This window comes from Drosophila busckii, chromosome 3R (assembly GCF_011750605.1).
Source record: "Drosophila busckii strain San Diego stock center, stock number 13000-0081.31 chromosome 3R, ASM1175060v1, whole genome shotgun sequence".
Classification (NCBI taxonomy): domain Eukaryota; kingdom Metazoa; phylum Arthropoda; class Insecta; order Diptera; family Drosophilidae; genus Drosophila; species Drosophila busckii.
In genome coordinates, this window is record NC_046607.1 from 11,205,237 (window position 1) to 11,225,050 (window position 19,814).

Sequence of the window (19,814 nt, forward strand, 5' to 3'; positions counted from 1 at the left end):
AGAAATAGGTAACAAGCCTTTCCTAGTATACGACCACTCATATAATGAAAATTAAATTCACTATTTTTGTGATCCTATATGCGTTTTACTTTATCTCGCATGTTGGGCTATTTCATTATTTCAGCAAATCTCATTAATACCGTTATACGCGTCTATTAACTTGTCACTGGCAGCCAACACGAACACATACATAAATACAAATGTACATACATATGTATATATGTGAAGCTTATAACATTTTTGTAAAAAAAAAGTAGAACATTCAAATTGTCAAAAAGCAAGAGTCAAGCGCCAATTGCACTTGGAGAGGAAACAAGGTTAAGAAACTGGTTCGGCAAAAGGCCAGAAATATATGTACATACATACATTCATACATATGTCTATATGGCTGTGAAGAAATCGGCCAACGCATGCATTGACCTAATTTAAAAAATTAGCAAAATAAAAATGTCAAAATGGTTGAACAAAGAAAGGTACAAAGAGAGAGATGCACCCACATAAAAGCTACGAACACACAGTGTTCATTGTCTGTTGTAAATTGCATTTAATTAAACGTATAGAACGTATAGTAATTATAATGCCGCGCAACAACAAAACCAAACACACATTGTTATAAAATTCAAGCGTACAACCATGCACACGCATGTATATGTACAAATAAATAAATAAATCCCCCATCACAGGCCTTCCGTCTGTGCCCCTCCCACGCTCACGTATTAAAATAAAACTTGCCTTATACGGTGTTGACTTTTCCTGTCGTTCAGCCGCTGTTGCTAACGTCAATTTGTGTAGTTGCTGTTTTATTACAGTTGCACTATTTATTCTATTTTGAAGTTAAGTAAAGAAGCAGCATCCACAACACTTGTTCTCGTTCCTCAGAATTTTTTTTTGGCTTAACACAGTTTTATTTTTTTTGCACAAACAGCATCCGCGTAAGAGTTGCATTACCAGCTATATAATACGCATTTATTTGTATTTGGTATTCGTATATTTACAAATTATGTGTAAACAATTCGGATCCGCTAGTTTCACACGTCCGCTCTGGTTAAAGTCAAAATTACAACAAAAACTTTAATGATTTTGCCAGTAAGGTAAACAAATAACCAGGGCTGTCGTGAGTGGGAAGCTCACTTGGGCCGTCGAAAAATATTTTATATCGATATTTAAAAAAAATATGTGGGATGTTCAAGAATTTTGAATTAAAATAAAAAAATCTCTACATAAAAAATAATATATTTATACTTTTCATGTACATTTTGAAGATTTCATAATTTTGATATTATATTATTTCGATAATATATCATCCATACAATGTTTACAACATTTTTAGACAGCTATAAAATTTATACGAGGAAAAAGAGAAATTGGCAACGCTTGTTAGTGTTAAAGTATCGATGGCAGTAGCAAGTATTAAGGCAACACCATCGGTTATTGTTTTTTACTATAACGATACTAAGACGCTTTATTTTCATTAATAAGCAGGTAAAGACTGAATTTTTGGACTTGTATTTACTTATATAGCTTACTTCTCTTATTATTTTTATCAATAAGACACAAATTACAAAAAAGAATGCAATTTGATACAATTGTAAAAATCATACTTTTTGTACAATTTATGCTAATGATCCTAATCATTAATTGTGAGTAAAAAGTGTAAGACAAAAAAATATAATGAGTTTGATGTTTTCCGCTTAGTGTATATAGTAGCTTAGTTATTAAGGATTTCCAAAATGAAAAATATGAATAATTTTGCATCGATCGTTCAAGTTGTAATCGATAGCAGTCAGAAAGTCGAAAACCATCGATAACGGCTATGGTGCAGTCGATAGTTTTCCGTCTCTGTTGTGGATAATACGTGCTAATATAAATGGTCACCCAATTAATCAATGCAGCCCTGTTTTGTGACGCTTGGCTGTCAAAATCGATTTCCGCTTTCTTTCCGTGCGGTTCTTAAACATGACTGGTTTAACGAACAGGGTAAGTGCCATAATTTGGCTTTAAAAACTATGTTAGAGTGACGGCAATGCGAGACAAACGTGTGCAAAACTTAATTTAAACTATGTGCTATCGACCAATGTGTAATATTCGTAACATTTTCTGAGTTAAAGCAATGTTTTGAGTGCGCAAAAATTTCATTGGTGTACACGTGCCCTATGGCAGTCAAAAAATTGAATGGTGATCAATGAATATGTGAGACTTTCAAATTAATTTTCTAAAATATAGGAATGTTGGTATATATTAGTGCTTTTGTAGTCTTTAACTGCACAGGAAACATTTGTTTATGCCTTTTCCGTCACCTAACCTCACTTCTGTACTCCGGCAGCTGGTAATTGTTTTCTTTTTATTTACAGACCGTTGTTATTGATGGACGCGGCCATTTGCTTGGCCGTCTGGCCTCCGTTGTCGCCAAGTACCTGTTGCAGGGTGGCAAAGTAGCTGTGGTACGCTGCGAGGAACTCAACCTCTCCGGCCACTTCTACAGAAACAAAATAAAGTTCTTGGCCTACTTGCGCAAACGCTGCAACGTCAATCCAGCTCGTGGTCCCTTCCACTTCCGTGCCCCCTCCAGAATCTTCTACAAGGCTGTACGAGGTATGTTTCAATTGCAATATATTGCAGAATGTTTGCTGTTTACTGTGATGTAAAAATATCCTTAATTACCTACATTATTTGAACGTAGAACCGTGTAAACAAAACATAACTGACTGCAAGCCGCGTGCAAATTCATTGTTATTGCTTAAACAATTATTAATTTAATTTTTTCTCTTCTACTTACAGGTATGTTGTACGGGAATAATTTCCACCAAGTGAAAAACTAAATACTTGTGATGAATATCTTCATCTTACCTACATTATTTGAACGAGAAACCGTGTAACCAACTATTAACTGATCACTCTTCGCCAAAATCCTTATAAACTGCTCTGGAAGCATTTTTAATCTATTGTTTTGTGTTGCAGGCATGATTCCGCACAAGACCAAGCGCGGCCAGGCTGCTCTTGCTCGTCTGCGTGTGTTCGATGGCATCCCATCGCCCTATGACAAGCGTCGTCGCGTTGTTGTCCCAATTGCGATGCGCGTGCTGACGCTGCGCTCTGACCGCAAATACTGCATGGTTGGACGTCTGTCGCACGAGGTGGGCTGGCACTACCAGGATGTTATCAAGAGTCTGGAGCGCAAGCGCAAGGCTAAGTTGCGTGTCACGCTCAAGCACAACAGAGAGATGAAGAAGCTGACAGTTAAGGCGCGCGAGAACATTGCCAAGGCTGCCGAGCCCTTCAACAAAATCATTAAATCTTACGGTTACGAAGCTTAAAAAGGCGCTCTACAGACCCCAAACAACGGCAGTGCTTGTGTGCAAAGCGTAGCGTTTTTTTTAAATGAAAATAAAACAAATAAGTTTAAAAACACAAACACTTTATTTTGTAATTATGGCGCATTGTCGACTAGGCTCTAAACAGCTGTTCGGAGAAAGCTTCAGATACCAGAGCTTTCGATTAATGTTCTTTAGAACCCTGCTCGCCAGCGAAACGATGGCGATATCTGTATATTCGATCATTCAGATTTTCTCGCTGCTGCTGTAAGTATGTCAAGTTTCAAGGACAAAGTTGTAATAGTTACTGGCGCTAGTTCTGGCATTGGAGCAGCCACAGCGGTGCATTTGGCCAGTCTAGGAGGATTGCTCACAATTGTAGGTCGAAATGTGGACAAGTTACAGGAGACAGCCGACAATATTGTGGCTGCCGGTGGAGCTCCAGCTTTGTTGGTCCAAGCGGATATGAACAACGAGTCGGATGTTGAGGAAATTGTTAAGGAGACACTAAAGAAGCATGGTCGTGTTGATGTGCTGGTTAACAATGCTGGCATATTTGAGACAGGCACTATAGAGAACACATCTGTAGCTCAATATGATCGTGTAATGAACACAAACGTGCGAGCGCTTTATCAACTGACTATGTTGGCCACACCGGAACTCATCATGACAAAAGGCTGCATTGTCAATGTGTCCAGCGTCAATGGTATACGCTCTTTTCCTGGAGTGCTAGCCTACAATGTATCCAAGGCGGCTGTCGATCAGTTTACACGCTGTGTAGCTTTAGAGCTTGCTCCAAAGGGTGTGCGCGTCAACTCTGTAAATCCTGGTGTGATCATAACCGATATACACAAGCGCGGTGGCATGGACGAGGCAACCTATCAGAAGTTCCTGGAGCACTCAAGAACCACACATGCCATGGGTCGACCTGGCGATGTTAAAGAGGTAGCTGCAGCTATTGCTTTCCTGGCTAGCGATGCGGCTAGTTTTACAACTGGCGTCAGTCTGGCCGTGGATGGTGGCCGCCATGCGATGTGTCCTCGCTAAAAGGAAATCTAAACAAATATTAGCTGGCATTTACTAAAAGCAATAAATAATAACAGATGGTATCGAAAAAACGCGCTCGTGAAAAGTTCCATGTCATTTGGTCGCTTATCAAGGGGAGTAACGTAGAAACATGCCCAATTTTAAAGAGAAAGTTATAATAGTAACTGGTGCTAGTTCAGGCATTGGAGCAGCTACAGCTGTGCATTTGTCCAGTTTAGGAGGATTGCTAACAATTGTAGGTCGAAACGTGGAGAAGTTAAAGGAGACAGCTAATAATATTGTGGCTGCCGGTGGTGCTCCAGCTTTGTTGGTGCAGGCGGATATGAACAACGAGTCGGATGTTGAGGAAATTGTTAAGGAGACACTAAAGAAGCATGGTCGTGTTGATGTGCTGGTTAACAATGCTGGCATATTTGAGACAGGCACTATAGAGAACACATCTGTAGCTCAATATGATCGTGTAATGAACACAAACGTGCGAGCGCTTTATCAACTGACTATGTTGGCCACACCGGAACTCATCATGACAAAAGGCTGCATTGTCAATGTGTCCAGCGTCAATGGTATACGCTCTTTTCCTGGAGTGCTAGCCTACAATGTATCCAAGGCGGCTGTCGATCAGTTTACACGCTGTGTAGCTTTAGAGCTTGCTCCAAAGGATGTGCGCGTCAACTCTGTAAATCCTGGTGTGATCATAACCGATATACACAAGCGCGGTGGCATGGACGAGGCAACCTATCAGAAGTTCCTGGAGCACTCAAGAACCACACATGCCATGGGTCGACCCGGCGATGTTAAGGAGGTAGCTGCAGCTATTGCTTTCCTGGCTAGCGATGCGGCTAGTTTTACAACTGGCGTAAGTCTGGCCGTGGATGGTGGCCGCCATGCGATGTGTCCTCGCTAAAAGGAAATCTAAACAAATATTAGCTGGCATTTACTAAAAGCAATAAATAATATTATTTAGCTGAACTTATCACAATTTAAATTTCAAAGTAATATTCATCGATAACACATGGTATCGAAAAAACGCGCTCGTGAAAAGTTCCATGTCATTTGGTCGCTTATCAAGGGGAGTAACGTAGAAACATGCCCAATTTTAAAGAGAAAGTTATAATAGTTACTGGTGCTAGTTCAGGCATTGGAGCAGCCACAGCTGTGCATTTGTCCAGTTTAGGAGGATTGCTAACAATTGTAGGTCGAAACGTGGAGAAGTTAAAGGAGACAGCTAATAATATTGTGGCTGCCGGTGGTGCTCCAGCTTTGTTGGTGCAGGCGGACATGAATAAGGAGTCGGATGTGGAAAGAATTCTTAGGGAAACACTAAACGCGCATGGTCGCATTAATGTACTAGTAAACAATGCGGGGATTCAAGAAATGGGTAGTATTGAGAGCACCAGCCTGGAACAGTACGATCGTTTGATGCAAACCAATGTGCGTGCGCTCTATCAACTTACCATGCTCGCTACACCAGAGCTGATTAAGACCAAAGGCAATATAGTTAATGTGTCTAGTGTCTGCGGCATGCGCGCTTTTCCAAATTTACTGGCTTACTGCATGTCTAAGGCGGCTGTGGATCAGTTTACAAGCTGTGTGGCGCTGGAACTGGCAGCCAAAGGAGTCCGTGTAAACGCAGTAAATCCCGGCGTGATTGTTACCGAGTTGCAAAAGCGTGGCGGCTTGGATGAGGCATCCTACGCTAAGTTTCTAGAGCGTTGCAATGAGACACATGCATTGGGACGTCCTGGAGATGTGCAGGAGGTTGCAGCAGCTATAGCCTTTCTAGCCAGCGATGAGGCTAGCTTCACCACTGGCATGAATTTCCCTGTCGACGGCGGACGACATGTAATGTGTCCACGTTAGGAGGCACTGTATCTTTGTTTATAAAATATAGTTGTAAAACTCTGTTAATTCTAAATACAAGCTTATTTCCATGTAACTTTATTGGAAGCTATTAATTAAATGCAGAGTTTTGACTTGTGTCTGTAGGTCGACTTAGCGCGGGCACATGGCATGACGACCACCATCGACGGCGAGGCTGACGCCGGTGCTGAATGTGGCTAGATCGCTGGCTAAAAACGCAATTGCATTTGCCACCTCATCTGTAGTGCCAGGGCGGCCCAACGCATGAGTGCTCTTCGAGTGCTCTAGAAACTTTTGATAAGTTGCTTCGTCCATGCCACCGCGCTTATGCAGATTGGTCACTGTAACACCAGGATTAACGCAGTTGGCACGTACACCTTTGGGTGCCAGCTCCAGAGCCACACAGCGCGTAAATTGATCGACGCCCATTTTGGATATGTTATATGCCAGCACACCTGGAAAAGAACGTATGCCATTTACACTGGATACATTGACAATGTTGCCCTCGGTTTTAATTAGCTCTGGCGTAGCCAGCATTGTCAAATGATAAATAGCACGGAGATTAGTATTCATCACACGATCATACTGCTCCAGACTAGTATTCTCAATGCTGCCCGTCTCAATAATGCCGGCATTATTGACCAGCACATCCAGTTTGCCATATTTCTTTAAAGTTTCACTCCAAACACGCTCCGTATCCGCCTCTTTGCTAATGTCGCCTACGACTAGCGCTGGCTGTGGTGCACCAGCTGCGCTGCATTGCTCAGCCACCTTCTTCAAATTCTCTACATTGCGTCCGTTAAGAGCCAGGCAAGCGCCATATTTAGCGAACTTGATGGCAGCAGCTGCCCCAATTCCTGAGCTGGCGCCTGTGATTAGCACGACTTTTCCGGCGAAATTCATCTTGATTTATTAATTATGTAAGGCGCAGCTGGTGAGCAGACACTTTCAATTATATTTATATTGTTGTTTGTTTGCGATGATAACAAGTGATAGAGTGAGACAGAGGTCAAACAAACACTGTCTGCCGAGCGTTGCCACACAGTTAAATTCAGCCAAGCTTGCGAGATCGAAGAACAGCTGTTTGCAGCGATGCCACTCTCCTTTATTCAGCACTCCAATTTAAAATCATATTTTCCAAATGCACAATTTTGCTTTCTTTTCTTTTATTGAATAATGCAACTTGTTCTTCTTAACTACAATACACATATTGTTTGCATTTGTGTATGATTGTATGCATATTTTTAATACTATTTATGTGTATTTTTACAGCGCATTGATATATCATTTCCTCTTATAATGAAAATGTCAAACAACAAAACGAAGTCGCATTCCTAAATTTTCCAATTCGTTAAAGCGCGTGTTAATGTCATTACACCTTTAGAAAAATATATGTTTATACATGTATATATATGTGTACCATTATATGTGTATAAGTTTTTGTGTGGTAGCATAATATTTGATTATTTGGACTGGGTACAAATTTTGTATACAATACTTTTTTCTTTCGCTTGTGTGTGTATTAACAATTTAAGTAAATTTCTTAATTTAATAAATGTTATAGATGGAAGTAAAATTCATTAGAGCTCTCAGCGGCGGTGTACTCTACAAAAGCTGGCTACAATATAAAAGTTCTCATGGTTTCATGGTGTGTGCCTTATGAGTTAGAATAAATTGATTGATAAGATTCTGTCTAGTAATTAAACTATTTATGTTCAAGAACACTTTAAGTGCAAAGCAAATAAAAACTCTAAAGCTGTAAAATAAATAGATAAATTGAAAAATAGTATAACTAGGTTTTTCGAATTTCATGCAGTTTTTAGTGTATTGGTTTTTAATGATTCATTTTTTAGGATGTTTTTTTTTTTTGTTTAGTACTATTATACGTAATACAGAATTTTATGCTTAATACAATTATTAAAATTTTTAATTTAAATTAATCTAATTATAAACTTAAACATTTAGTAAAGGCGCGCCTCTAGCGTACGCTGTTTTTCATCCACTTGCAAGTTTCTCATTAATTTCATCAGTTAATAGAACCCAAGAAACGATTTTTTGTGTGTTAGTGTTATGTTGTGTGTAGCAGCTTATATTTGACATGAAAATCACACAGAATTTTCAGGCAAACAACGCTATAATATCATTGAACTTAACCAAAAGGCAGATTCGATAGAAATTAGTAACATAAAGTGATAATTTTTTTTTGGGAACCCGTAAGCCGCGTGTGGAACTCAACATGTGGAACTCATTGGCTACTCGTTACATTTGTATGTGTTGTTGCAGTTGTTGTGTGTTAACTAAAAATCTAAAAATAGTACAACATTTATATGGATAGTTAGGAATTGTAGTACGGGATTCTTCAGTATGTATGTATATAAAAAGAGTATACATGTATGCATATAACAGGATAAGTGATATTGAGATTTAATGAGAGGTTTAAATCAATGCACAATAGCACACAACAAAAAAGTTACAAAAACTAATGAGACGGATCGCGTTGAATGAATTAGTTTGCGACAAACATGCGTTCCACATGCCCAAATGTGTATTTATGAGTGTGAGAGCTTAATATGGTTGTGTTTACGACTGCATGTGTGTGCCATGTGCGAAATTACAGCATAAAATATATGTACGAAATAAATTCAGGCCGCAAAACAATAGTCCATTAAGGTTGCAAAGGTTTAACTAGTACCACCTTGTCCTTTGTCGTAGATAAGATCCTCGCATATTTTTAGCAGATCGGCATTTTCTCGCGCCTTCTGCTGCAGTTGCTCTGCTGTGGAGATACGCGAAACCTCCTCTTTCTTGAGTAAAGCTTTCAATTTTTTCACCTCATCTGCGTGCTCTTTTGTTATGGTCGCCAGCTTTTTATTGGCGCTGTCGTAAAGTAAACAATATATTTTTTAATGAATCTATTAATTGAGTCATATGACATACATTTCCATTTGCTGTAGTGCATGGCTTTTCATTTGCTCATAGCGTTGCTCCTGCTGTCGCAATTTATCCATTAGTTTTCGTTTTTCCTCTAGCAATCCATCCTCAACTTGCTTTAAATGTGCGGTCATCTCTTTACTCTTCTCATATTTGCTAAAATAACAACAAATGAATGAATAAAATCAAAATGTAATGCTTGCATTTAATGCTTACACATGCAGGTCGGAAAATGTCGTTTCCAATGAAGTTAAATGATTATAATTGGAATCCCGATCTGCTTGCACCTCTTGCATTTGTCTTTCATGCATTTGTGACAGTTGCTCCTTATCGTGAACAAGCTCCGCAATTGCTTTCTCATACGCATCTACAACACCACTGCAATTGACAATCAATTAATTGAATTGTAATCAGTATACATTGAAAAGGATTTTCACCTACTTGAGTTTGGAGTTGATTTTATCTTTTTCTGTTATGCGTTTGACGAGCGCCTCTTCCCGTTGCTCAGCCTCTTTTAGTTTCTTTTCGATATCCTCGGAGCGGGTACTATACAATTAGACAAGTTTTTATAGATTAAGTTCGAAGTGTACTTTAATGTACCTTAACATACACTTCATTTTTGATTTTTTTTTCCAGTTCATCCATGTTATTATATTTGTGTGTTTTGTCCTCCGTGTTCAGGCTGTAAGATATGTATTTATTTAAATTAAATAAATTTTGTAAAGGGTATTGAAATACTCTTACTTGGAATTCTCGAAGGGGTTGTTACAATCGTTGCCAATAACGTCCACACTCATTTTAGCATGCTTCTGTTGGCATAAGTAATTATTAGTTGTATCAATGATAACAGATTTATGGGAATTAGCTTACTTTTGTCCTGTCCACTGGCGGTTTATATGGCAATTCTTTTGCGTTTCCAGATGCTGTTGCTGGTTTGGCACTAGTCTCGATCACAAACGATTGATTACTTGACTCGTGCTCTTCCACAGTGGGACTCAATGCACGTGTAAGATTGTTGTTGTTGCTTAAAATATTAAGTAGCGCTAGCTCCTGTTGCTGCTGATGATGCTGCGATAGATTCACTGGCACTGGTGCACCCAAAAGTGGATCAAATTTCAATAGCAATGAGCTGCGATCGACGGGCGCATCGTTGCTGCCTTTCGTGTACAAATAATCAAAATCTGATGAGTTGAGTATAACTGTGATTGTTTTTGTTGGTGTTGTTTTACATGTGCATATTTTAGTTGTATGTTTGTATGTGTAAGTTGTATGAATATGTAATATTACATGCGCGCGTGCATTTGTTGTTGAGAAGTGTGTGTGATTTTTAAGAAGAGAAAAGAAATACATAAAAATTAGTCAATACATTTAAATATATGAATATGGTTAAGAATTCTGTTCCCAAAGCTTATCAAACGATAAGCTTATAAAAATCGATCAGCATGTAAGCCAACATATACTAGTAGAAGCTTACATATGTAGTAGATATATTATATTTGTTAGAAATCTTCAGCTAACTCATTCATTGTTTATTTGTATGTATTACGCATGAGTCTCTCTAAGGTAAAGAACAAAAGCGGAAGGAAGACGCATGACACGTAAATATCTCATCGGCATGACTCAAAGTGGCCCTACCCTTTAGAGACTACAGCACGCCGCGTCGCTCCACTACAGAGAAGCCACATTATTTGTGCATATAAACAAATGTCAGGCCAGAGAATTGTGCGGCTTTTTAAATAGTGAAACGAGAACCCGGGCAGGCCCGGATAAACATAGATAGTGTTGAATGGGTATTCTAGTGCATTGAATGCAGGTCACTCAAGTGCAAGCGCAAAATATATGAGCAGCAAAGCTAAGAATCGCAAACAAAACAAAAATATAAATAAATAATTTTAAAACAAAGCCGCTTGTGAGTCATTTTATGCAATCACAAGACGTCCCCAAATAAGTGGGTTGGTTGAACATGAACCGATTGACAAACTGATGCATTGACAACACACAAGAGCAACCGAGAGGGAGAGAGTTTATATATGTGCACATGTGCGTGTGAATGTGAGTGTGTGCCTGAGCGAGCGCGCATTCATTCAGTCGTCGAAGAGAAAGACTGAGAGCACAATTTTTACACTGCGCTGCGTTTTAATTGCGTGTCCGTCATTTTCTTGACAACTTTGCATTTTCAAGATTTTTTACTGTTATTAAAAAATACAAAATGTTTAACCATGACCATGCAGCGCCCACACAAACACTCACACTCACGCACACACACACATGTACAATAGTAATCCAATCAAAGGTAACACACAATGAAGTTACACGCTCTCGCTCTCTGTGAAAAATTAGCTACAACTTTTTTTCTACACTACGTCTTCGCCTTGTGGCTTTATTTATGCTTTTGTGAATTTTGCCATTGACACTTCTTTAATAGTGGCGCACAGCTGCTTCTTAAATTGTTAAAATCAAGCAGGTTTTCTTAAATAAACAGCTGGTAGTTAGTTGATTAATGCACTTGATAAACAAAACATTTGCTTTCTTTAAACTTATTTTTCCAATTACATTTGTACGCTTAGCACTTTTACTAGTGCTCCAATAAACGACAACGGGGCGAAGGGTTGTGAGCCGCAGTGACGATGTATTGCTGAGCGCGAGCAACGTCAACGTCAAGAGTTCAAAACTAACTGAATTGGAATTTTCTCTGATGCCAATAAGAACGAACAAGCAGCAAACTCGCAAAAGCAATGCCCGACTAACGCATACCCAGGGGAAACATTTCATGGCTAGACAATTGAAATAAGAGGCTGTTGACTTACAGAATCTTTTATGGCTGTCGTTGAAACAATATTATAATACTTTTTATACAATATTATATTTTTTTGAATATGAATTTTTTAATTTGTTTGAATCAATTATTTATAATATGGCTTGAAAGTAATTGTAATTACAGATTGATATGAAGAAATTAAAGTAAAAAATCCACGTCGTTTTCGTTTAAAATGTCTTGATCTTTTTAATGTCTTTTTCATAAATCTTTAATATAAAGACGATATAAATCATTCCGAAAACGCATTTTATAAGTGACAGGCCAATATCTCCGTAAATGTATACATTTAAAATCTAATATTTGGGTGCAGATGAGGAGGGTGTTTTTGAAACCATTTGCATAAAAAACCAAATTTTAAAAAAAGTGCTCGATTTGTTTTTGAACTGTGTAATTATATTACTACTTCAAATTTTCAACAGGGTATATTAGGCTCCCAATCAGAGAGCGCACAACAACTGGAGTGGAGAGCAATGCGCCAAGAGAGAGAGAGAGTCTCTGCCTGTGTTGAGAGCGTGATTTGACGTTTGTATTTATGTTGTGTACACGTTGTCTGTTTTGGGGCTGATGAGGCGAACATTTGCTCTTCCGAGTAAGTTAGTAAAACTGCATGGACAGGTTATGGGCAAAGTGAAATAAGAGAGCAACATAATGAGAGACTAAGAGAGAAAGAGAGACGCAGTTTGTACACTAACAAAGCATTGTTGCTCTTTAACTTTTAGCTACTTTTCACTATAGTTCTCTCAACTAGACAAGAGATGCGCATTGTTGTTGCTGCTTCGCATTGTACACGCAGAGGTGCATTTTTCAAGTCAGCGATAACGATGGAGCGCGAAATTTAAAAATTACTTCATCAATTAAAGAAACCCAAGGAAACGCATGCAAAGCGTATGCCATATGAGAAAGTTAAATGTAGTGTAAACAAAACAAATCGGCATAATATTTTGGGTAAAAAGTCATTAACATGGATCATTTGGCATACTTGAAGAATTTGCTGATTAGGCAACGCCTTTCATTAATTAAACCAAAACTACATACATATGTGTGCACAAACATGGACTCAGACGACAGTTCATCATTAATTGTGTGGTGTGACGTCACAAGAGCACTACATTTTTTTTCGTTTATTTTGGTGCGGCAATTACGGCATGCAAGCTGATAAGGGTTCAGCTGCGCAGAGAGCGAGAGTGCGCTACAAAAGAGACCAACATAAGGGAGAACGTTTTGTACATGTGTGTTAGTGAGCGTGCGTGTACTTGTGGGAGTGCGAGTGCAGGGGTAATGCGGCATTTTCGAACATAACATAGCGCTGCATTAAAATGCAATCACAACAACAACAATGTGAACATAGCATGCAGACAGCTGCTTGGTAGTCAAAAAATTATGCGCTTAATTGACGGCAATAGCTGCGATTTGTGGTTGTTGTTTTTATTGTTGGTTTTCCTGTTTTTACTTTGAAGTTCAGGTTCATTGGCTTGCATGTATGTACATATGTATGTGGTCGTGCTGGTTTATTTTTACAGTTAGGCGTGAGCTAAGAAGGCATGGATACGAACTAAACTCAGGGCCAGGCTAAGCCACAAAATCAAGTTCAAATGCCAGGCATACTTAAGGTATAAGGTCACGTCACGTATATACACACAGAATAAATCGTGTGATGATAGGTTCTAATTTCAGTTAGTTGCAAACTTTTGTTATGGTCAAATGCAGTTAGAATGCGACTTACTGTTGTTGTTGTTGGAGCCATCCTGAAACTCTGCATCAAAAAATTGTTCCTCGCTTGCTGTAGCAGCTGCAGCAGCAGTTGCAATATTTTTGACTTTGGCTAGGTTATTGAAGCTGTTGCTAGAGTACATGGGCGGCTTAAAAACATCGGATATAGGCGAAATGGCGCCAAAGTGTTCAACATCCTCCTTCTCTTCACTGGCACTAAGCTGCTCCTTGGCAGACAAAGTCTGTTCCTCAAGCACATTGCCATGAATTGCAGGACGCTTTAGCTGCGAGGGCAATGGTGGGGATATATGCCGTTCCGGCTGGTGCGTGGGTATAGGCGGTGAGAGCGGCGCCTGCGCGATTGGCTCTTGCTTACGCTGATGCGTGGGTATGGGTGGTGATAGTGGCTGCGAGGCTACAGCTGTCTGAACTTCGACACGTAGCGATATGTCTATATCCATGGGCTCATCCTCGGCAGCAGTAATGTTCTCTTCGGTGGCCTCCATGGCTGGTGAAGCGGTTTCCTCCATGCAAAAAGTGCGTCGAGTTGGAGCAATATCATCTTGCAGATGTTGATGGTTGCTTCCCAGCTCAGACTGCGTGAAATTACGACGTGGTTCAGCAATGACTGATGTTTCCTCCAAGCAAAAAGTACGTCGCGTTGCTGAATTATTTGCAAGCAGTTCTTCAGGTTGATTTTCTAGTCCTGAGTGCGTAAAAGTTCTACGCTGTTCACCACTAGCTGCACTCAAGGGCATGCCATAAGTGCCATTTAATGGTGATTCATTATTACTCAAAGGCATGGTATTATTCAACTGTTGCTCCAGCGGAGATTCTGTGCTCTTGATCACAGAATAAGTGCGGCCTTCTTGTTCACTAACCGCATCCAAAGGCATACCAAAAGTACTCCGCCTAGCAGATGCAGCAGCTTCAGTGAACGTACCATTGAAGCCTGTAGCATTCTCCAGCGACATGGTTGCATTTAAAGGTTGATGCTCGTGCTCCTGTAATTTTTCTGGACTTGGATGCGTTACTATCAATTGCAGTGGTAGTGGTGCCTTGGCTATAACACCGCCCATGGAATACATGCGCTCAATTGAGGGTTCAATCACCGCCTGCTCCAAATAGGGCATATCATCTTCATCGACTGGTGCATGTGGTGAGCGAGGAAAGTGCATTGAGCCTTCCACTGGAGACTTAATGGGAAAGCTAGGTGAGCTGGCTGCTGACTCACAAGCCGATGCCGTTGTTGTTTCACTTATATCCAGCTTAAGTGGCGTTATAACCCGCGTGGGCATCACCACCGCCACTGGTGGGGGTGAAGGTTTTATTACTGTTGCTGGCTCAGCTTGTGACTTAACTGGGCTCACAGCTCGCGGCATGCCAGACTGCTCCAATTGAGTTGATATTTGTTCACTGCACTGTTGCTCTGCAGTCGAAGGATATTCGTTTTGCGCCAAAAACTCCAATTCTTCAGCTGTCTTAACCCGATGTGTAGGTATGGGCGGTGAGCTACATATATTTGCATCTAAAGCTATCGCTGTTTGCGGCTTCTTTGTTGGTGTTTCTTCTTCAGGAGTTTCTGCTTGTGACTCTAATTTCATTTCTTCTAGTGGATCCAATGTTGTTTCAGTTGCCAATGACAGCTGCTCTGACAATTTTGTTTTTATTTCAAGACGCTCTTGTGACTCAGTGAATTCTTCGAAAGGCTTTTCAACGGTTTCAGTTTCTGGCAGCTTCTGCTGATCCTCCAGTTGCTCAAGCTCTGGCAGTGTATCTTGCACTGGCTCAGCCTCTCGCTCCAACTGCTGCTCTCTCTGCTCATCCCTTGCAATTAAATGCTCAAGCTGCTGCAAATCTGTCGATTCAGTTTCCTTGTGCTGCTGCATTTGCTCCGTGTTGGCTACGTCGAGGAATTGCTGCTGCAACTGCTGATGATCTTCTGGTGTTAACACGACCTTGAGCATTTCCATTGTTTCATTTATTTCATCCACATCCATGGGCTCACAGCTATTGTTGTGCACTATATCACTAATGGTTTGTTCCAATGTGCTTGTCGTAGCATTCGCCTGCTGCTCATCCAGCACATCATTCAGCGCACTCGAATAGGCCTCCAGTTCAGATTGCTCTGCAGAGTATTTTCCGCTGTTTAACGATAGACATTCCACAAATATTTCCGAATCAGAGTTGTAATCCTGCTCTGTCGGCTTCAACACTGTGGAACTCAGCGTCGGCATGCACTCATCTGCTTTGAGTTGAGCTGCAATATAAAGTATGTGAGCAAGGTTTTTTTTTTCTTAGATCGCAAGTGTAGCTTACCTTCCATGTCGGCGCTGAGTGGCGCCAGTTCTGGTATTTGTGTTTCATCGAACTCGGGCAGGCCCGTAAATTTCAGATTTGGTTGATCCATAGGCGACTGCGGTTTAAATAGTTCCATGCTGGCAGGCAATGGGGGCGTGGTAGGTTGAATTGCATTGGCGCAAAGTGCTGCAGCCAGCGCCTTCTGTTGCTCCAAGCTGTGCCTTGGACCTGACTTTACCGCCAGCGGACTAAGCTGCAAAACAAAAATCAAATAATTAAAAGACATTTAATAATGAGCATAAATTTCTCATATGTACATACATTGCTTATAATTAAAAACAACTGCGCATCGCGTGTTGTGCAAATGGTAAAAATGAAATTGTCTGAGCGTCTTGACGTTGGCAAAAAAAAAATGTATGAAAAATACATATTTATATTTATAGATATAAGCAGAGCAGCAAACAATTGGCAACAGAAACATAAACAACAGCAACGTTATTATATTTATTAACAATAACAAGCAGAGCAGCTGCCTTGATATCATAACAGAAATATTATATAAAATTTGTAATTTAATTGCTTGTTAAATGAAAAACATGCATTTAATTAATTTAAGCTAAGCTAATGAAAGGGGGCGTCGCTAGGTAAATAAGCACACACCTACTACCATTTACATAGACAACGACACAGACATTGAGATGTGTCGGTCAGTCGCCCGGCCGACCAAAGCAAATGTCATTAATTTTAGAAGAAACAAAATCGAGCAAAACTGGGCGTTGTGCTATAGACAAGGGGTAAAGGGAAGGAAAATGACGGCGCGCTGCAATTGAGTGTTGTTATATGTGGGTCGCTTGTCATCGCGCAAATACACACTCATACATACATACATAGTATGTACATTGCATATGCTTGCATGTATTGTAAGAGCTCTGGCATAGGCATCAAATCTGAACGAAAGCAGGCTGCTGCAAAATTTAATTAGAACGAATGCAAGCACCAAGGTTAAAGTCAGTGAAGAGCAAGAGGCGGCTTAGCTTCGCTTGGGGCTATGACAAATTAGATAACAATTGCGTTTCGATGCTACTTTTAAATAATTCTAAGCAATTGGCTTTGTGTTGCCTAATACGCAATATGTTGACATACTTGCGTTCCACTAGACATACCTCTAGGCTCATTGCTTGCAAATGTTCCATTTCATTGGCGCTAACTTGATCCAAATTCAGATTGATTTCGCCCAGTAGCTGTTGTATGGTTTCCCTGGGACTGGTGGGCTCGCTGACACGCTCTATTAAATCATTATGTTGCTTCTCCAGCACATTTAAATCCTGTGTGGCCGATACGAACAGCTTATCCAGCTCGGTATCCACCGAGCAGCGATTCATCGCGAGCGTTAGGAGTGCATCTTCGTTGTTGGACTCGACGTCTTCTACGACAGCGCTGGGCGCAGTGGCGGCACTAGACGTTGCCATACTGCTGCTGGATCGTCTCATAAGATTTGTTATGAAATTATTCATTTTAATTCACTTATGCTTACGCGTTACTAATTCCGCACACGATTTGTTTTCAAGTTTTTATAGGGAACAATTTTTGTTTGATGGTTCGGTTCACAGCACGCGAGTTAAATTTGGGCGTCTTTTTTAGCTTGTTTAAAAAATAAGTACATAGGTTTCTGCTTTATTTGTGTAAAAGTTATGTGTAGCAGCTACACATGTTTGCTGCCTACTTTGTCAGACACTGCTGAAAATTTGATTTTCTTGCGCTCATCATTAAATAATAGATCCGATTTTAGCGCCGTCTCCGCTGTGGTGTGCGCTGGCGTTTGACTTTACGTTTCGTCTGTTTGAAATCAATTTAAAAATATTTTTTGTCCGCTCACCGGCAGCCACACGCATGCATGTGTCTGTGTTTATGTTTGGATGAGAGCGCAGCAAGCGTCGCTGCCAGTTCGAATGAAAAGATCGCGTCGCTTAGCTCAACCCCTAAGTTCTCTTTATCAGTTGCGCTCTCCAATTCTCCTATTCCCCATACACTTGATACTTCCTGTATAGAAAAACTACTTGGGTTTTTTTTTAATTCCGAGTATTACGGTTATGTTCCGAAAGATGAGAAATCATTGCAATTGCATTTCGTTAAATTTAAAGTTCGTCAATTAGATAAACACAACCGTCTTAAAGCTGATACCAATTTAAACTAAGCAGGCAAAAATCTACAAAATGCAAAAAAGTCAAGCAACAGCGAAAATTGCAACCGCGAGCAAGAGCACAAGGTAGCAACAACAATAAAGACAAGCTGAGAGAGTGCAAGAGGGCCAACCATAAAGCTAATGCTAATGAAAGAAAGCTAGCATTGCTAACAATGCACATAATATAAAATACATGAATGCACTAGTGTTAGACACCCTGTATGGGATGGGGCATGTGGACGGCAAGTGACAGGCGGAGACATGCAATTCTCTGGCGCCCATTGTAGCGCAACGCTGCAGCTCTTGAGGAAGCGCTCCAGATTGCGTTTGCATATTTTAAGCGAAACCAAATATCACACGATGAGCCGTGACAACTCAAGACAATACAGGCCAATTTGCTTATGGCCCAAAAGGTAATATAAATATTCTTTAGCAAGCCCTTGCTAGGTTTTTCATATTTTGACGATCATATTTAATGCAATAGACAGACAAATAGATGGCAGGCAATTTGAGCCCAACTTATAAATAGACAAGCCATATGCAGCTGATATTTTATGTGAGGGAGGCAACGTCCCCAGCATGTTGGTGGTAATGATATGACGACGTCAACAAGAACAACTGGCTAGTCATTGAACTTTAGCTTGAAGGGAAACTATTTCGAAAAGGGGAAAATGTACATGCTGTTATTCCTAGAACAGTTGGGCTCATAATTTCCAGACTACATCAATATGTGCTGCCCGGTTTATTTATATTTGATGTACCCCCAATTGGTCACGCTGTTTTTGGATCGGACTTTAACAACGTCAGTGTAGCACAACCATTTGAAACATGTCAAGTGCATCTGGCAATGATCCGTGTATGGATTCAAGCACAGTAAATATATATTAGGCCTACCGCACTTTGCTGCCAACAATCCAACTTGGCTGGCTGATCCATATTTGCCAATTGTTTGCCGGGTTTATTACCCATTTGGGACTGGTAGAAATTACTGCGCGTTAGATGCAACTGCTTGTCAACGTCCGATCGGCACAAGTTATAGAATACACTGATCAAATGGTGCTAGGAATCAACAGCAGGCAGCACTCTGACGCCCCAATAGCAGCAGCTGCTTCGTAGTAATAAAAACAAGCAAAGACATCAGGAGAAGCAACACATATACGTATAAACATATGTACATACAAACAACAGACAACAGCGACGACATATTCGGGATGCATACAGAGCGTGGCAGCGTTCAATTCCCGTGGAGCAAGCAGAGCAGACGCCCATCGATCACTATACAAGAGACGCCAACGACGCAGTTGCCAATAACGCCAGAAAAGTGCAGAGCGCGGGAAGCTCTCATATATATGTATGTACTCACACGCGAACAGACAAATCCATACATATTTACATATTGATCATTGTTGTATATGTTAATGCATTGTTGAATGTGGGATAAATATGTTTCATTGCTGCACACCCACTCACAATGATGATCGATTTATTTCTTACCTTTATGTCAGCTTCAGTTTCGTTTACATTCAATTCTTTAAACACGATGCGATTTCCACTGTTCATGATGCGTCTCTTTGCAAAATTAACTGTTTTTAAAAAGTGAGCGGGTTGACAGCTCTGTTAAGACGAATGCTGCACCGGCTTAAGATTCGGCTAT

The 19,814-nt window shown here is 40.3% G+C and overlaps 6 protein-coding genes across 12 annotated transcripts; 4 read left to right on the forward strand and 2 right to left on the reverse strand.

The window, feature by feature from the left end:
• Positions 1-1,887: 1,887 nt before the first annotated feature.
• Positions 1,888-3,412, forward strand: LOC108603931 (60S ribosomal protein L13a). Its single transcript, XM_017993126.1, has 3 exons — positions 1,888-1,977; positions 2,352-2,592; positions 2,959-3,412. The coding sequence occupies exons 1-3, from the start codon at positions 1,957-1,959 to the stop codon at positions 3,312-3,314; spliced, it is 618 nt and encodes a 205-aa protein (XP_017848615.1). The 5' UTR covers positions 1,888-1,956; the 3' UTR covers positions 3,315-3,412.
• A 99-nt stretch (positions 3,413-3,511) lies between these two features.
• On the forward strand, positions 3,512-4,452 carry LOC108603928 (3-oxoacyl-[acyl-carrier-protein] reductase). Its single transcript, XM_033293907.1, has one exon. The coding sequence runs from the start codon at positions 3,585-3,587 to the stop codon at positions 4,356-4,358; it is 774 nt and encodes a 257-aa protein (XP_033149798.1). The 5' UTR covers positions 3,512-3,584; the 3' UTR covers positions 4,359-4,452.
• Positions 4,411-5,315, forward strand: LOC117134833 (3-oxoacyl-[acyl-carrier-protein] reductase FabG-like). Its single transcript, XM_033293908.1, has one exon. The coding sequence runs from the start codon at positions 4,489-4,491 to the stop codon at positions 5,260-5,262; it is 774 nt and encodes a 257-aa protein (XP_033149799.1). The 5' UTR covers positions 4,411-4,488; the 3' UTR covers positions 5,263-5,315.
• Positions 5,316-5,384: 69 nt separating this feature from the next.
• LOC108603929 (CG31546) lies at positions 5,385-6,301 on the forward strand. Its single transcript, XM_017993124.2, has one exon. It carries the CDS (start codon positions 5,445-5,447, stop codon positions 6,216-6,218), a length of 774 nt encoding a protein of 257 aa, XP_017848613.1. The 5' UTR covers positions 5,385-5,444; the 3' UTR covers positions 6,219-6,301.
• On the reverse strand, positions 6,262-7,223 carry LOC108603930 (CG31548). The gene has a single exon (XM_017993125.1). It carries the CDS (start codon positions 7,119-7,121, stop codon positions 6,351-6,353), a length of 771 nt encoding a protein of 256 aa, XP_017848614.1. The 5' UTR covers positions 7,122-7,223; the 3' UTR covers positions 6,262-6,350.
• Positions 7,224-7,649: 426 nt separating this feature from the next.
• On the reverse strand, positions 7,650-19,735 carry LOC108603072. 7 transcript variants are annotated; one of them, XM_017991544.2, is made up of 11 exons: positions 17,142-17,745; positions 15,997-16,231; positions 13,691-15,937; positions 10,020-10,348; positions 9,894-9,958; positions 9,760-9,831; positions 9,591-9,695; positions 9,366-9,527; positions 9,156-9,305; positions 8,914-9,095; positions 7,650-8,523 (listed from the first exon to the last, which is right to left on the reverse strand). In XM_017991544.2, the coding sequence occupies exons 1-11, from the start codon at positions 17,490-17,492 to the stop codon at positions 8,516-8,518; spliced, it is 3,906 nt and encodes a 1,301-aa protein (XP_017847033.1). In that variant the 5' UTR covers positions 17,493-17,745; the 3' UTR covers positions 7,650-8,515. The 7 variants fall into 7 exon arrangements, with proteins under 7 accessions (XP_017847033.1, XP_017847036.1, XP_017847037.1 ...); XM_017991547.2 differs by having other exon boundaries at positions 7,650-9,095; positions 17,142-17,451; positions 17,513-17,742; XM_017991548.2 differs by having other exon boundaries at positions 7,650-9,095; positions 17,142-17,454; positions 17,513-17,742.
• Positions 19,736-19,814: the final 79 nt, after the last annotated feature.

Excerpts from the sequence above, each read along its gene's own strand:
- LOC108603072 (XM_017991543.2), bottom strand. The coding sequence starts at position 17,492 with ATGAATAATTTCATAACAAATCTTATGAGACGATCCAGCAGCAGTATG. Across the intron at positions 15,938-15,996 it reads ACTCAGCGCCGACATGGAAG|CTCAACTCAAAGCAGATGAG; the intron begins GTAAGCTACACT and ends TTTATATTGCAG. Across the intron at positions 9,096-9,155 it reads GCACTACAGCAAATGGAAAT|CGCCAATAAAAAGCTGGCGA; the intron begins GTATGTCATATG and ends ACTTTACGACAG.
- LOC108603929 (XM_017993124.2), top strand. The coding sequence starts at position 5,445 with ATGCCCAATTTTAAAGAGAAAGTTATAATAGTTACTGGTGCTAGTTCA.
- LOC108603928 (XM_033293907.1), top strand. The coding sequence starts at position 3,585 with ATGTCAAGTTTCAAGGACAAAGTTGTAATAGTTACTGGCGCTAGTTCT.
- LOC108603930 (XM_017993125.1), bottom strand. The coding sequence starts at position 7,121 with ATGAATTTCGCCGGAAAAGTCGTGCTAATCACAGGCGCCAGCTCAGGA.
- LOC108603931 (XM_017993126.1), top strand. The coding sequence starts at position 1,957 with ATGACTGGTTTAACGAACAGG. Across the intron at positions 1,978-2,351 it reads TGACTGGTTTAACGAACAGG|ACCGTTGTTATTGATGGACG; the intron begins GTAAGTGCCATA and ends TTTTATTTACAG. Across the intron at positions 2,593-2,958 it reads CTTCTACAAGGCTGTACGAG|GCATGATTCCGCACAAGACC; the intron begins GTATGTTTCAAT and ends TTTGTGTTGCAG.
- LOC117134833 (XM_033293908.1), top strand. The coding sequence starts at position 4,489 with ATGCCCAATTTTAAAGAGAAAGTTATAATAGTAACTGGTGCTAGTTCA.